Source organism: Siphateles boraxobius, unplaced genomic scaffold, assembly GCF_051911475.1.
Source record: "Siphateles boraxobius isolate OS27281-9 unplaced genomic scaffold, OSU_SipBor_1 31, whole genome shotgun sequence".
Lineage (NCBI taxonomy): Eukaryota > Metazoa > Chordata > Actinopteri > Cypriniformes > Leuciscidae > Siphateles > Siphateles boraxobius.
The window spans coordinates 5294094-5311397 of record NW_027508931.1 but is presented as its reverse complement, the minus strand read 5'-3'; the positions used below and the strand labels follow the sequence as shown (position 1 = coordinate 5311397).

General features: G+C 37.8%; 1 protein-coding gene across 2 annotated transcripts; it reads left to right on the top strand.

Moving 5' to 3' along the window:
• Window positions 1–225: 225 nt before the first annotated feature.
• On the top strand, window positions 226–12077 carry utp4 (UTP4 small subunit processome component). 2 transcript variants are annotated; one of them, XM_077193525.1, is made up of 17 exons: window positions 226–349; window positions 680–845; window positions 1011–1199; window positions 3107–3191; window positions 3274–3363; window positions 3472–3677; window positions 4156–4327; window positions 4445–4536; window positions 4629–4725; window positions 8310–8374; window positions 8581–8703; window positions 8831–8984; window positions 9488–9594; window positions 10943–11038; window positions 11137–11322; window positions 11635–11745; window positions 11840–12077. In XM_077193525.1, exons 2-17 carry the CDS (start codon window positions 687–689, stop codon window positions 11954–11956), a joined length of 2049 nt encoding a protein of 682 aa, XP_077049640.1. In that variant the 5' UTR covers window positions 226–349; window positions 680–686; the 3' UTR covers window positions 11957–12077. The 2 variants fall into 2 exon arrangements, with proteins under 2 accessions (XP_077049640.1, XP_077049641.1); XM_077193526.1 differs by lacking the exon at window positions 226–349 and adding an exon at window positions 405–534.
• Window positions 12078–17304: the final 5227 nt, after the last annotated feature.

Genomic DNA, 17304 nt, shown 5'->3' with positions numbered 1-17304 from the left:
GCAAGTGAATGAAAGAGTGTGATGTTATTGTTTCTTGAAGAATGCATTGTGATGTAAGCTCTTGAATCTTGAATGTTCATATTATATAATAAATATTTTAAACCTGTAACATTAATAATCTAATTCATGTAATTATATTCTTATTATAGAATCAACCTGTAGCCTATTGTAATTATTATAATTTGTTTCATGTTGTTTCGGGGCCTTTATTTTGAAATTAGTTTTGTGCAGACAGGGCTTCCGTTCCGGGGTCAAGAGTAACCAACGTGGTGGATCCTGCCGCACAACGTGTGCACTACTTCTAAGTGGAAAAACATCTGAAAGAGAATAAAATACATACGAATAGAGGGTAAGAAAAGAGATTGTCATTTTGTTATTGTATTCCGTTCTTCTCGGATCATACGGTATTAAGGCTGTGCCACCTAAATAAGTAGAAAAGTTGGTTAACCTAAGTCACTTCAGAAAGACAATTTCGGAAACAAGCCATAATAACGTTACGATTAGACGGTTTAGCAAATATTGATCTTCAAACAGGTACGTTTATAGTTATATTAATAGGCTCATCGTATAGTTTTTGATCACGAGTGACGAGTCCACACTGAGTCAACTAACGTTACTTGAGCAAAATATTAACTCTTCTTGACAAAAACAATGTTCTTATGATGTCCATATATTTCAGATCAGCGATGGGGGAGTTTAAAGTTCACCGGGTTCGGTTCTTTGATTACATGCCGTCAGCAATCAGAGCCCTGGCTTTCAACCAGCAGAACGAAACGATGGCAGTGGCGAGGATGGACGGAGCTGTGGAGATTTTCCTCTGTTCAGACAGATTTTTCCAAGGAAAGGTACACGTTAAGTAATGCTTTGTCATGTTTATTAAATCAGTGATCATAGACATCTTTATGTTTGGGTTTGGTCCATAGGTTTGGGTTACAGAGCTATGTTGATGCAATGTTTTTTGACAAGCAAAGTGTGTTAAAGATGCTTAACTATGTTTCCTATGTCCACAGATCATCCCTGGCAGAGAGCAGTGTGGGATTGAAGGCCTGACATGGGTTGGTGAGCGTCTGTTCAGTGCAGGACTAAACGGTCAAATAACTGAGTATGACCTGACAAACCAGAGAGTGAAATACACCATAGATGCGTATGGAGGGCCAATCTGGGCCATTACAGGCAATCGACAAGGAACACACTTAGCGGTAGGTTTGCTTTCCTTAAAGGGTTTGTTCACCCAAAAATTTAAATTATACCATTATTTACTCAAGCCAGCCTTCTCCTAGTTGTATCCAAATTATTCCTATGCCCCATGACGCTTTGTGCGAATTATGGGTGTAACTTCTGTTAAGCTGTAAACAATCAGTGAAAGACTAGCTCTATGGACGCAATTTTATATATATATATGTATATATGTATATATATATATATATATATATATATATATATTAAACGATGTTCAATGACACTACATTATTCTACTCCTCCCTTCAACTATTGAACATTCAAAGTACATTTGAAAGTGCAAAAGCATCAACAAGGTACTTTCAACAGACCATGAATAACCCCAAAAGCGTAATCTTTCCAGAGCAAAATCGGACTGTTAAATATCACTGTGGAAATCTGTATGTAACATACGTTGCCTTCATTTAAAAAAATAATAATAATAAAAATAATTTACTTCAGCATTGCATGATAATATTTCAAAGTGATTTCAGTCATTTTGACAGATGATAAATTGTATTTACCTGTGAAAACAATCCTGGAAAGAGACGTGAGGATTTGGGAAGAAAAGCAGAGATTCTTTGTGCATTCCAGTGAATTATTAATGGCATATATCGTAAATTAAATCGGGAGAACAGACCACAATGTGCAGTATATGTTGACCTTTTTTAGCGGAATCCAAAAGAAAAAAATCACGAGTAGATGAAAAGAATGCAGTGACTGAAAAGAGCTCTTGGATGGATTTTCTTGTTAACATGTCACATTAAAACATTAAAATACCAAGAATGTAATTCTTCAATAAAACGTGAAAGAAAACTGATAGCTCATTGAGTCAAACTGACGGATAAGCTTTATTTGTAGGGCAACCTTATAATTTTTATTCATTTTCATTTCATTTATACAGTGACCCAAAAACCACCCACACCTAATGTATGAATGCCATTGTATTTCATTATCAAAACAAGTGCATTTATTTTATGCTGCCTTCATGTACTATAGGAAATTTCCTACTTCCCACTTGTTGCATTCAAGTGCTTAGTTGTCGGAAAGAAGGACACAAGACACTATTTATTGGGAAAATCGTATTGAAGCCAAAATGACATTTAGTGTGCCCTTCACTGACAATCATATAAACATTCACTGTGCTATCAAGATAATCAGCTTGTTGACAATTCTGTAATTTATGTCAAACGCAGGTTATTTTCGCTGTGTATAAAACATACAATATGCTTCAAATGATTATTCTTATATTTAAAAATCCACTGCTTTAATGACAAGACAAGGCATGTAGCTGTTGTGGTAAAAAAACGAATAAAAAATAGCAGTCAGCAATCGTTCTCCCCTTGGCCATGTTTAAATGCCCATCTTGGGAACTTGGGTATCAAAATTATCCCAGAGAAATATTACATGAGAGGATGTTTATGTCCAATTTTTAACTAGGTAACTCTTATTTACGATAATTCTGATTAAAACGTGATAAAAATCAGCATGAAGTAGAAGTTGCGATAATCTTTTCTTCCCTATTATGACGTATATCTGAGTGAAACGGCTTCTCAAACAAGAAAAAAATTTAGGGCGGGACTTGATTTTGCCCAATGAATTGATTGATTGGATGGTTGTGGTTTGCTATTGCTGTGATCTCATGTGAGTGACCGATTGTTCTGCCGTTATGCTGGTAAACATATCATCAGAATTATTGGTGCAAGAGGGAGGGGAAGTTATTTTTTATTAAAAACTACGAGGGCACATGAAACGTAAATGTATAATAAATATTATATTCCATAAATAACAATTGTCAATTTTGATTTCATAGTGATTTTAAGAAAAGATAATGCAAGACATTTCATTAAAAGAAGTTTGTTCAGATTTTGTGGTTTAACTTTTGTAGGTTGGTTGTGAAGACGGAACTGTGAAATTGTTTGCGGTGAATGAAGACAAAATACAGTTTGAGAGAAATCTGGACAGGCAGAAAGGTGAGTTTCAGATGCATGTCTTGAATTGTTACTTTATTAGAAAATAGAAAACGTCTGAACATCTGTCGACCTAATTCCATAGGTCGCATCATCAGTCTGTCCTGGCATCCATCAGGCTCCAAAATAGCTGCTGGAATGATAGATATGATCCAGATTTTCAATTTGGAGACAGGTCAACAGAACTTGTCTTTCTTTTAAAACACCTTATTGCAGTCATGTAGAATGAGTACATGAGCTGGAGAACTTTAATGTAGTCGTGTGTAATTTTTTTTTTTTTTAGGCCATTCTATTCACAGAATGCTGACTGACAGAGGGACATCCCACAGTAAGGAGTGCATGGTGTGGTGTGTGGTCTACCTCTCAGATGGGACCATCATCAGTGGAGACTCTGGGGGAATGGTCAAAATGTGGAATGATCACACTGGTACACTAATCAAAAGCCATAATGTCTCAAAATGTGATGTGCTGGCTTTATCAGTCTCTCAGGTGAGAAGATTGCTGCGAATCTGCAGTCACATTTATTACTTTATAGACTAGCTTTCAAAATGTTTTTATAGAAGTCTCTTGTCTTTACCAAGCCTGCATTTATTTGATCAAAAATGCAGCAAAAAGCGTAATATTGTAAAATATTACTGTAATTTAAAACAAACATTATTTTCAATGTTGAAAACAATTATGCCTTTTAATATTTTTGTAGAAACCATGATGCATTTTTTTCAGGATTATTTGCTGAATTTAAAGTTCAAAAGAACAGTATTAAAATAGACGTCTTTGGTAACATTATTAATGTATTTACTGTCGCTTCGATTATTTTAATGCATCCTTGCTAAATAAATTTGTTTCAAAGAAAGAACGAAAATCTTACTGACCCTAATCTTTTGAATGGTTAGTGTAGATATAGAGTACACAACATACTACAAGAATACAGATAGGAAAATTCTTATTGTGCCCTCTTGAATGACAGAATGAGGACAGCTTTGTGGCCGGGACATCAGAAGGATTTGTGGTACAGTTCCAGTTCATCTCTTCGGTTCTGGAAAAGAGTGACAAAGAATGGGTCAGAACCAGAACATTTAGGAACCACACTCATGATGTCAGAGCTGTGGCGGAGATCACAACGGCTGTGGTTTCGGGGGGTGAGGTTTTTTTTTTGTTTTTGTTTTTCTCTTAGATGATTCGAACAGAGCTGCCTTCATCACACAATCCATCACATGACTGAAGTATTTTTGTTTAAAAGAGCTTTCTCGTCTCAGGTATGGACACACAGCTGGTCGTGAGACCTTTATTAGACAAGATCGAAGTGAGGTCATCGGCCTGTAGCTTGCAGAAGATTATCTTTCCTCATGTGAGTATTGTGAAATTGTGACACACACATAGAATACATGTTTGTAATTGACTCTTAATGGGAGGGACTTGTTCTGCTCTTTTTCATTGCAGAGGAGTCTGGTGTCCTGTGCAAAAAAGGCAGGCCTGATGCTTTTCCAGTACCCTGGTCATCTGGAGCTCTGGAGACTAGGAGAGAGTGAAGGACAAGGTGAAGATGTTACTCAATGTGATATTCATATCATAACTACCAGTTAGATGTTTGGATACACCTAATCATTCTTTCCAATTACTATTTCCCACATTTTAGAATGATAGTAAAGTCATCAAAAGCTTGATGATTTTTTTTTTTTATCTAGCAAGGATGCAATGATCAAAAGTGACAGTAAAACATTTATAATGTTACAAATGTTTTCCCTTTCTAATAAATGCTGACAATAATTTTGAACCTTCTATTTATCAAAGAATCCTGAAAGAAAATAGCTTCCAAAAAAAGATTAATTGCACAACCGTTTTCAATATTTGTGCACCAAATTAGTATGTTTTCTGAAGGATCATGTGACACTGAAAACTTGAAGTAATGATGCTAAAAATTCAGCTTTGCCATCACAGGAATAAATGACATTTTAAAATATATTAAAATAGAAAAGGATATTTTTAAATTGCAATACTGTTTCACATTATTACTGTTTTACTGTAATTTGATCAAACAAACACAGCCTTGATGAGCATAAGAGAATTTATTAAAAAACATTAAATAAAATAATGCCAACCCTAAACCTTTGAAAGGTAGAGTGTGTAGTGACTAATGTTAAAAGTAAAAAATTCATAAATTTGAGCTGCTTCAAAGTAGCCATCTGTCTAAAGCTCATTCTTTCATGAGGTGCATTCAAAGATATTTTATATAGTATTGAAGGAGTTCCCATGTATACTGAATGTCGGCACGTTTTATAAAACTAATATCAAGCAGGTAAGCTTAAGCCAGGGGTAGTAGTAGGGAGGTTAAGTGACTTTTGACTTCAAGTCAAGATGCAAAGGTCCCCTTTGGTATGGAAGTGCCTTAGGACCATAGAAATAAATTTATCCTAAGACACAAGTGAGATCACATTTTGTATCTTATATACGCACATTTTTTAAAAATGTCCGCCGACCATACTTGAGAGGCCCATATCTTTGCTTCTATTATAGCTATAATGACAAATTTGGTATCAACGGGTACATTTTTGTGGTCAAGGAGTCCAATAAAATAGGTTCCAACAATAATGTTGTCCTTAACATGACAATTGTAGGTGAGGTATGCAATTTTTTATTAAAAAACGCATGCCAATTCACAACTTAATAATTTCTTCGTTTAGGTGTGCTTCGCATGCGCCCTTTACAGCACTGGCTGAAGACGCGGGTCCTGCGTCGAGCATGGGCATCCGGTCGTTTACGTCTCAAGGTAACTCAGAACTGTGTCACAGCTCTGGAGCCCTGGAAGGCGGTCGACTGGTATCAGACAGGTGTAAACCTGGGAGTAATCTCTAAACTGATAATGGCTGGGGCGCCCTTTATGAAGGCAGACCGACTTTTGGCCTATGGTCAAGCCAAGAAAAGAGCTTGCACATAAACTGTCTAGAGATGAAGCCGGTTGAGAACGCCTTGCGGTTCTTCCTTCCCCTTCTAAATGGCCTTGTCCGCACGGACAATATGTCGGTGGTTTCCTACATAAATCGCCAGGGCAGTCTGAGATCACGGAACCTTCATGTACTGTCAGAACGCATCCTTGTATGGGTTCAGCGCAACCTACTCTCGCTGAGAGCGGCGCATGTGCCAGGCCATCTTAATGTGCGTCCAGACAGGCTGTCCAGGGACAACGTTCCCCCAGGGGAATGGTCCCTCCACCCTCAGACAGTTCAGCTGTTGTGGGACACCTTTGGCACAGCAGAAGTCGACCTCTTTGCGTCTCAAGACAACACTCAGTGTCCAATATGCTTTACAAAGAACAAGGACGCGCTGGCCCGTCACTGGCCCAGCCGCCCTCTCTATGCTTTCCCTCCAATCATGCTGTTACCACAGGTAATCCAGCGTATAAGGGAGAACGGTTCCTGTGTACTTCTAGTAGTTCCGTTCTGGCTGAACCAAGTTTGGTTTCCGGAGCTGATGCAGCTTCAGAGCTTGCCTCCGTGGCCTGTCCCGTTGAGGAGAGATCTCCTCTCATAGGCCGGGGGTACGATTTGGCACCCACGACCCGAGCTTTGGGCTCTGCATGTGTGGGCCATCAACGGGTACCCGTACGTCTCCCCGACGGAGTGTTAAACACGATTACGCAAGCTAGAGCGCCCACTACTAGACGGCTTTGTGCTTCCAAGTGGTCAGTGTTCTCAGGTTGGTGCTCAGCTCGCAACCTGGATCCACAAGATTGTGGGGTGTCGGAGGTTCTCTCCTTCCCACAGGAGCTCTTGGATAAGGGTAGATCCCCATCCATGCTCAAGGTATATGTGGCGGCTATTGCTGCGTTTGTCAAACATTCGCATGGCCAGTCACTGGGTAGGAACGACCTTGTAGTCCGCTTCCTCAGGGGAGCTAGAAGGATGAACCCTCCTCGCCCCCCCCTCGGACCTTTCCTTGGTCCTGGAGTGCATGAAGGGTGCCCCTTTCGAACCTCTACAGTCTGTGGACCTTAAGTATCTCTCATTGAAAACAGCCTTTCTGGTGGCTATCGCCTCAGTCAAGCTGGTGGGTGACTTACACGCACTTTCTGTTAGCGCGTCGTGCCTTGAGTTTGGGCCTAATGACTCCAAGGTCATCCTCAAACCAAGACATGATTATGTCCCCAAAGTACTTGCCACTCCTTTCAGAGCACAAGTCTCTGTGGATCTGACAGCAAGTCTGACATTCTCTCGTCACAGGCGATTTTTGAGATTCGCCTTCGAGGGCCAGGCATATCAATACACAGTCCTACCGTTCGGCCTGTCCCTGGCATCCTGAATATTATGATGTGCATGGACGCTGCTCTCGCGTAGCATCCAATAGACGCGCGAGCTGCCTCGCCTAGGTCTGCTAGCTGCAGCAAGTGTGTTTTAAATTAATAAAAATTATAAGGATAATTTTTGGCTTCAGTATTCTCGAGAAAAGAGGTTTTCCCTCTAAGGTTTTTTCCCATAGTCAACTAGCTAGCTATTTATTAGTTATCTAACATTAATAACATTTTTCTATTTAATGAGTCATACGAGTCATTATAGCGATAACGGAAGCAAAGATATGGGCTCTAGAGTATTTTCGGCGCATTGGCGGCCATTTTTGAAAAAAACATGTTTATTTCTGATACAAAGTGTGATCTCACTTGTGTCTTAGGATAAATTGATTTGTATGACCCTAAGGTACTTCCATACCAAAGGAGACCTTTGCATCATGACTTGAAGTCAAAGGCCTATTTTTTGGGCTTAACCTCCCTACTAGGCAAGTTCGGTCCTAGACAGCCACTGTCCTGCAGAATTTAGTTCCAACCCTAATCAAACACACCTGAACAAGCTAATCAATGTCTTCAGTATTACTAAGGCTATAGGCAGGTGAGGTTTTTTTTTCAGTGTTGGAGCCAAACTCTGCAGGACAACGGCTCTCTAGGCCCGAACTTGCCTACCCCCGGCTTAAGCCTTTAGATGAAAAGACATTTTACAATAATGAGAAAGCAGTTTAGTCGAGCGTCTCCAGACTTTTGACTGATAGTGTACTATGAAATCATTTCTATTTGACTTTGGCATGAAATGTCGATTTTTTCCTCGGTTTTATTATCTATTTTTCTTTTGTTTTCAGGCATACCAGGAAGCAGTTTACTTGTAAAAAAAAGTCCAGAGAAGTTGCTTCATTTGAAAGTGAAGGTATAATTCTTGCTTTGAAAATCAATGTTTTTTTTTTTTCTTTAAAGCTTGATGTGAATATTTTTTATACATTACTATTGGTTTAAATTAAAACCTCCATATTGAATAGTCATCTGTATAACTTTCTGCAGTATGTGGTGAGAGTTTTGACATCCATAGTGCTGCTGAAATGAAGTAAGTGATTGAACTGTGATGTTTATCTGCAGGGAGAGGATCACATCCGCTGCAGTGCGGTATCTCCCTGTGGAGAATGGATTGCATATTCCACAACCAGCAGTTTAGGGCTCTACAGGCTACACTGCGACACTAGCAACATTAGCATCACCAAGGTACTGTAGATTTCCACAGAACGGCATGAAAACACATTACATCAATTTGAAGCATGGTAAAGTCTGATGGCCTTATATAAAGGTCCCATGAAAACTGATTAAATAGTAGTTTTTCTTCTTCATTCAGATATCCAAAATTCCAAAGGTACTCAGCTCAGCCAAGCTTTGCTTCTCCTCAGACTCCTCCCATTTGTTTTCCGCCTCCACACAGTCATCAGTGCATTTGGTCTCGCTCAGCCAATCAGGTTGCAAGCTTGTGGGCACCCTTAAACCTAAATCAGGTGAGGACTATATGGATTTATCTTTAGGCCTCTGTGAAAATTGATGCACAAATGAATGCATTTTGATCAAAAGTAACAGTAAAAACATTTATAAAAGTTATTAAACTTACAAAGTTTAAATCATGTTCTTTTAAACGTTATATTCATCAAAGAATCCTGAAAAAATCCTGCATTATGGTCTCTCAAAAATATTAAGCAGCATAACTGTTTTCAACATTGTTGATAATAAGAAATATTTCTTGAGCATCAAATCAGCAAATTAAAATGATTTCTGATGGATCATGTGACACTGAAGACTGGAGTAATGATGCTGAAAATTCAGCTTTTACATCACAGGAATAAATGGTGTTTTAAAGTATATTAAGATTTCCTTAAATTACAATAATATTATTGTTTAACTATATTTTTTATCAAATAAATGCAGCCTTGGTGGGTAAAAACCTTTAAAAAAAAATTTAACTACAAACAGAAGTGTATGTAACAAGATTATCCTCCTTTACCAGGTTCCCATCAGGCCATTCACTTATTGGCAGCCAGCGAGGATGGCAAATGGTTGGCTTCCGCGAACAGTGACCACGAGGTTCACGTCTACAACCTGCATACAAAGGAGGTGTGTTTTGTGTTCAGTGTTGAGGAAAGTTACTTTTAAAAGAAATGCTTTACAATATTGTGTTACTCCCCTAAAAAAGTTATGGAAAGTAATTCACTACATTACTTTTTCCTCACCTGGTCTGGGCTTGCTTGTTTGTTTTATAATAACAAAAAAAGATCTGTTTTCGGCTAATGTAAGGACCCTTTCACATCAAAAGTGATATAACAAGCCTCAGGCTGAAGGAAATGCAAATTCACATGTGTACAGTAGAGGGCGCAGTTCAAACTAACCTTTTAGCTGTGCTGCCATTCTGAATTGCAGAAGAATAGCACACAGAAGAATGTTCAACACACTTCAGCAATAAAAACAATGTTTATCTATCTAAAGTCATTTTTTCTTATTAGTATGGTTGAATTGGATCATCTAAGGTCAGCAGCAAAGACATTGGTTAATAAATTATTTGTGTTCTTTAACATATTTAATTATTGCAGGTTTTTGTAATATTCCGAGTTTAAGGAATACTGAATCCTGACATTTAGTCTAGAACTACAATAACCAAGTTTACACAGCACACGAAGCCTCATGGACAGGAGAAGTGTAGGTCAATATATTGGAAAAATAGTAACTTGTGTTACTTGTTTGAAAGAGTAATTTTAAAAATAATGCATTACTGTCCTAGTTACTTAAAATATGTTGCTATACTGGAGCAAGTCAAAATTGTGAAGTGACTTTATATAGTTAATTATTCAGAGATTTGAACATGTAAGGTTCCCACGTTGTCCTTTTTAAAGCTTTATCTATTCTTTCTAAGGTGTATTTATATTACATATTATCAATTTATATACATTTACACTAAATGCTTAATTGTTAAACTAAAATTGTTAATGTGTAATGGATTAAGGGTATAATAATAACTAAATAAAATGTATTATAAATTATTATAATAAATAATCATCGCTAAAGATCTATAGTTACCTTTAATTTGGAGCAAGAGAATCTGGGGGAGTGACTGTATTGCGTCATACATGTCAGTTTGTTTACAACTGAGCTGGAAGATGACACCTCTTTTTTTTCTCTGAAGCTGCTTTATAGATTAACTTTACTTTACACAGTTATTGAACCAAACTGAATGAACACTGAACTGATTTCAACTGAATAATGACTGCTTTACAGCAGAATTGAATTCTGTTTGCGTCATTGAATCGTAATTTTTCTGTTTATCACACTAAAGTTGCTGTGAAATAATCTGTATTGTATAGTTTTATATAAATAAAGGTGACTTGACATATATTTATATATAAATAAAGGTGAATTGACACACACACACATATATATTGATGGTTAACGATGACCTCATGTGTTTCAGCTGCATTGCACAGTCCCTATATACAGTTCTGCTGTCAGCACCATGGCCATCCACCCAGCAACAAACTGTCTATTCATGATGCATGCAGATCAACGGGTAATTAGTGAGCTTTCATGGCGACCTCCATTGAATTGCATAACTATGATTTGAAGTGGCTTAGATTGTTTTTCTTGATGCGTTTTTGTTCACCACAGATGTTTGAGTTTTCCATAGAGCGGAAACAATACACGGACTGGAGCAGATCGGTGCAGAGGAATGGCCTTCATTATATCTGGCTGGAAAGAGACACACCGTGCCTCAACGTGATGTTTAATCCCCAAAATCCTTCCCATGTCATCCTGCATGATACCTACATGTTCTGCATCATTGATAAAAGCCTGGTGAGACCGACTTATGCTCTATCATTACATTTAGGGACTTCAGAAAGCATTTTCCACACATTAATGTCTGTAATTGTCTAACCTGTATATCAAACCAAGTGGTATTATTTTGAAACCTTGCACTAAACATTTTCATTCTTCAATTCCTTTTCTGTTTTGACACTTTCATTTATTGTATTTTTAGAATCTTCGATTTTTGGAATAATGTATCTTTATATGGTTGAGAACTGAATGTTTCTAATGCCGGTAGTTTATGGTATTAAAAGTATTAATTGTTTTATGAATTTTCAAAAATGCATGTGTCTGTTCTAGCCACTGCCTGATGTCAAGACACAATTCCTCAATCAGCTGACTCTGAAGAGCCTCCCAAAGGAAAAGAGGAAATCTCAAAGCCATGCTTTCAAAGTCTGCAAGACCTTCAGGGTGTGTGGGAGCAACATTTACATGTTTTTTTTTTCCTTTTCCTGAAATTTTAGATGAATAACTAATTACTACTTATTCTCTTTCTGTCTTTTAGGAGATGTTGCATGTTGAGCTGATGTCAGATCAGTCTCTGGTGGTGGTTGAGCGCCCTCTAGTGGACATATCCAAACAGTTGCCTGCACCCATCAAACAGAAGAAATTTGCCACTTAAGAGTATACCTCCCCTGTATGTGTGTGGACTCAGTGAGGAAGTGTTTTCAGAGACTGCAAATTTTCCCCTCTTCCCCCATTGTATAAACTGCTGAGACCGTATTAAAAAGAATTTTACCAAACCTTCTGTGTTTGGTCTTCTGTCTATAAATTTTAGGTTTGACATCTTTGGGTATGTGCTGACATCAATGTTGAAATGCCAATACTGTAGTACTAACTTGTCTGTAAAACATATTCATTTGGACTGCCCAATCTTTAATGTTATGAGAATGCACTTTTTATCAGGACAAACTTAAGGATTTATTTATGGATCCAGATTATTTTTATTTTTTTCATTAGCACAAGTACATTTCAAGAATCTATTATAGAATTGTACTCATTTTGTTCATGTATTTTTTTCTGTTTTCAAGAAAACAGTCTGAAAAACAGTCAGTATCTGCTGTAATATTTGCCTCACGCAGTGCAACACAACCCCTTCGCATTGAGTTGATCAGGTTTGTTGATTGTGGCGTGTGGAATGCTGGTCCATTCGTCTTCAATGGCTGTGCGAAGTTGCTGGAACACGCTGTCGCATACACCGATCCAGGGGCCTCATTTATAACCATTGCGTACGCACATAACAGGCCCTGAAAGAGGCATATGCCACTTACGACGCACAAGTTGTGATTTATAAAAACAAGCTTGACGGGAAAATTTGCGCACCTGCACGCAAACTCTGACCCATGCGTACGAACATTGGAGATGGAGCAGTTTGGCGACACCGATGGTGAGCTGGAGTTAAATGTCTATTTGGTCACTTTTAGACAGAACATCTAAAGAAAATTATACATCTAGGCCTACAGAAAGATAATACAATTTCACAAACCAAGCCTATCACATGAAGCAAACATCCGTCCCATCTTAAATGTCCGCGCCAGCGAGCGCGTTTGGCTGTTTAGTGAAACTGACGCATAGCATAACGCATCTAAAACCGTAAATCTTCATTATAAGTCCTAATCATAAATACAGTTCATGTTCACATTAACAGTTTAAATAAACAATGATTTAAACTTTGTTTTACTTCTGTTGTAAAGATTTAGATTAAATATGCCATTATGATTAATGTAGTTAAACACTTAAATTACATGAAATCATTACTGAGAAGTTACAACATTTTTTTATATTCAATAAATAGAAATATTTGTTGTGGATGCAATGCTTTCGAACACTTTTCCTCTTGCATGCTGTGTTTTAATGTTTTAACTTAAGAGATAATTGCTTATGATAATAGCAGATTGTCTGAGAAAATGGTTTCGTGCAAATAATGCACAACAAGGTCTATCTGTTTCCATTAAAAACATAATTCAATTAAAATACTCTTTTGCCAGTGGAAAAGATTAAGAAAAACTTTCTCCGAAATGTATTCTATACTATTTGATTTATTTATTCAAAAACAAGGCAAGGATATAGGCTAGCCTATTAGTTTTTATTAATGTAGGCTAACTAATGTGACAGCACAGCCGCATTTCATATTTTCCTAATGTCTTCTACCGTTAAACAAGTTATCACGTGGATGAATAATCATATGCAAATGATATGCAGATGAGGATATGCATAGTAAAACTAGGCGTTGTAAGCTCCATATGGTTGTTTGGGGAGGAGACGCATGTCCGCACAATCTTCCGCCAACTGGGATTTATAAAGTGAATTCTGCGCAGGTTCTGCGTACGTACGGTTTTATAAGTCTGAATATGTTTTTGCGTACGCCATTTTTTAGCTTTCTGGCGCACGAACACTTTTAGTAAGGATCCTACGCACAGTTTTATAAATGAGGCCCCAGAGCATCCCAAACATGCTCAATGGGTGACATGACCGGTGAGTATGCTGGCCATGCAAGAACTGGGATGTTTTCAGCTTCCATTGCGTATAAATCCTTGCAACATGGGGCCGTGCATTATCATGCTGCAACATGAGGTGATGGTCGTGGATGAATGGCACAACAATGGGCCTCAGGATCTCGTCGCGGTATCTCTGTGCATTAAAAATGCCATCAATAAAATGCACCTGTGTTTGTTGTCTATAACATACGCCTGCCCATACCATATCCCCACCGCCATCATGGGCCACTCGATCCACAACGTTGACATCAGCAAACCACTCGCCCACACGACGCCATACACGCTGTCTGCCATCTGCCCTGTACAGTGAAAACCGGGATTCATACTGAGGACACCTCCCCAAAGTGCCGGACGCCATTGAATGTGAGCATTTGAAACACCTTTGGAGACAGCTTATGGTAGAGAAATTAACATTCAATTCACGGGCAACAGCTCTGGTGGACATTCCTGCTGTCAGCATGCCAATTGTGCGTTCCCTCAAAACTTGTGGCATTGTACTGTGTGATAAAACTGCACATTTTAGAGTGGCCTTTTATTGTGGCCAGCCTAAGCACCTGTGCAATAATCATGCTGTCTAATCAGCATTTTGATATGCCACACCTGTGAGGTGGATGGATTATCTTGACAAAGAAGAAGTGCTCACTAACACAGATTTAGACCGATTTATGAACAATATTTGAGGGAAATAGGCCTTTTGTGTGCATAGAAAACGTCTAAGATCTTTGACTTCAGCAAAGTGTTGCGTTGATAATTTTATTCAGTGTGTATGTGTGTGTGTATATATATATATATATATATATATATATATATATATATATATATAGTGGGTATACGGAAAGTATTCAGACCCCCTTAAATTTTTCACTCTTTGTTAAATTGCAGCCATTTGCTAAAATCATTTAAGTTCATTTTTTCCCTCATTATTGTACAGACAGCACCCCATATTGACAGAAAAACACAGAATTGTTGACATTTTTGCACATTTGTTAAAAAAGAAAAACTGAAATATCACATGGTCCTAAGTATTCAGACCCTTTGCTGTGACACTCATATATTTAACTCAGGTGCTGTCCATTTCTTCTGATCATCCTTAAGATGGTTCTACACCTTCATTTGAGTCCAGCTGTTTTTGATTATACTGATTGGACTTAATTAGGAAAGCCACACACCTGTCTATATAAGACCTTCTTCTTCTTCTTCTTCTTCTTGTTTTTATGGCGGTTGGCAAATAACGTCTGGTTGCATTACCGCCACCTTCTGAAATGGAGTGTAGGTCTGGATAAATTATTTCCCTACACTTAAATTATCTTTATTAAACCTGTTCTTCTAAAAAAGGAAAATAAAAACCCAAAACAAAAATCTCCCGAATTCCTTAGCAAAATATCTCTTACTTTCAAAGGTATCTCTTCATCTTCTAGCTGCTGGATTAACTGTTGTCTCTCATTACTATATCTAGTACATTCTTCAATAGCATGTTCTATGGTATCCTGTGTGTTACATACACTACACCTCCCATCAGCATGTTTTTCCATTAAAAATAATGTACTGTTTAAGCCTGTATGCCCAAGTCTCATTCTTGAAATGATGTTCTCCTCCTGTGTATTTCTGCAAGTACTTCTACTCACCCCCACTCTTTTTTGGATATTATATAGTCTCCTACCAGTCTGACCATTATCCCACAACACTTGCCACTTCTCCTTTATCTTTCTTTTAATGATTGATTTCACCTCTTCTTTACTATACTTAATGCTTAAACTTATATACTCCATTTCTGTTGCCTTTTTTTGCATACTTATCAGCCAACTCATTCCCTATTACTCATTTGTGGGCAGGAACCCATACAAGTCCAACATTGACTCCAGTTTTAATTAATGTACTAGCCATTTGGACAATTTCTACAACAATGTCTTGTCTAGATTGTGAATTTATGTTCTGAATACTCATCAGAGCTGACGCTGAGTCTGAAGCAATTACTAAACTTCTTGGCCTGTTACTCACAGCCCAAGAGAGTGCCATTAAAATAGCAATTAGTTCTGCTGTATAGACTGCTAAATTATCATTAATTCTTTTTTGTGTTGCTACTTTTAATTTTGGAATAACAAAAGCCACCCCCACTCTCCCATCCCTTTTGGACCCATCTGTGTACATTATAATCCTATCCCCATATCTTTCAACTAAATACCCCTGCACCATATTACTATCTATATCCCCATTCTTAGTTTCCTCCAAAAGACTGAGATCAACTGAAAGATCTTCAAGAATCCATAAAGGAACTCTTGAAAATACTACTGTGGGACTTATATCCAACAAGGCTATTTCCATCTCATTTATTTTCTGTCCAATAGTCCACCCAAAACTACTTTTTCTACCATTCTGTCTCTCTTGACACTCTACCAATGTAGATTGACTCAAATGGTCTTCCCTATGACCTTTAAGGTTTGCCCAAAAAACCAGGCTAAGCTGGTCTCTTCTGAGATCTAAAGGCAACTCCCCCATCTCTACTTGGATGGCTGCCACTGGAGTTGTCTTCATGGCTCCACAACATAATCTTAAACCTCGACTCTGCACTCTGTCTAATTTATTTAAAGCTGTCTTAGCAGCAGACCCATATACAACACACCCATAATCAAAAACTGATCTAATCAGTCCAGTATATATTGTATGCATAGCACTCCTAGTTGCACCCCATTCCACCCCATGCAAACACCTCATTACATTCAATACCTTTTTACACTTTTCTACCATCTTCTGAATATGAACTGCCCATGTTAATCTTTTGTCAAACCATATACCTAGATATTTAAAGCTCTCTACTCTTTCCAATTCCTTACCTGATATTTGAATCTGTAACTCCTGACTTATTTTCTTCCTTGTGAAGAAAATGACCTTAGTTTTTTCCACAGATATCCTAAATCCCCATTCAATTGTCCATGTGTGTACTGTATCCACTGCTTGTTGTATCTTATTTACAATGTGATTGATATTTCTTCCCCTTTTCCACATTGCTCCATCATCTGCAAATAAAGCTACACCAATAGACCTTTCTACATTTATAAATATCTCATTTATCATTACTGAAAAAAAATAATGGGCTAATAATACTCCCTTGAGGAGTACCATTGTCTACCTCATACACTTCACTCAAAACCCCATTTACTTTAACTCTAATTTTCCTCCCAGATAAAAAGGATTTTACCCACACTAACACTCTCCCCTTTACTCCCAACTGATATAATTTGATAAGAAGCCCCTCCTTCCACATCATGTCGTATGCTTTCTCTATATCAAAAAATAAAGCTAAAACTGTTTCTTTGTTTACCTGAGCTTTTCTGATGTCATCTTCAAGTAACACAGTTGGGTCCATAGTCCCCCTACCTTTCCTAAAACCACTCTGGTAATTCCTCAATGCATTTTTAGTTTCTAAATAGAATGCTAATCTATAATTTACCATTCGTTCCATGGTCTTACCCAA

Bases quoted from the DNA above. Each gene is read 5' to 3' on its own strand.
- utp4 (XM_077193525.1), top strand. From the start codon at position 687: ATGGGGGAGTTTAAAGTTCACCGGGTTCGGTTCTTTGATTACATGCCG. The intron at 4,328-4,444 runs GTGAGGTTTTTT...TTCTCGTCTCAG, and splicing joins AACGGCTGTGGTTTCGGGGG to GTATGGACACACAGCTGGTC. The intron at 4,537-4,628 runs GTGAGTATTGTG...TTTTCATTGCAG, and splicing joins AGAAGATTATCTTTCCTCAT to AGGAGTCTGGTGTCCTGTGC.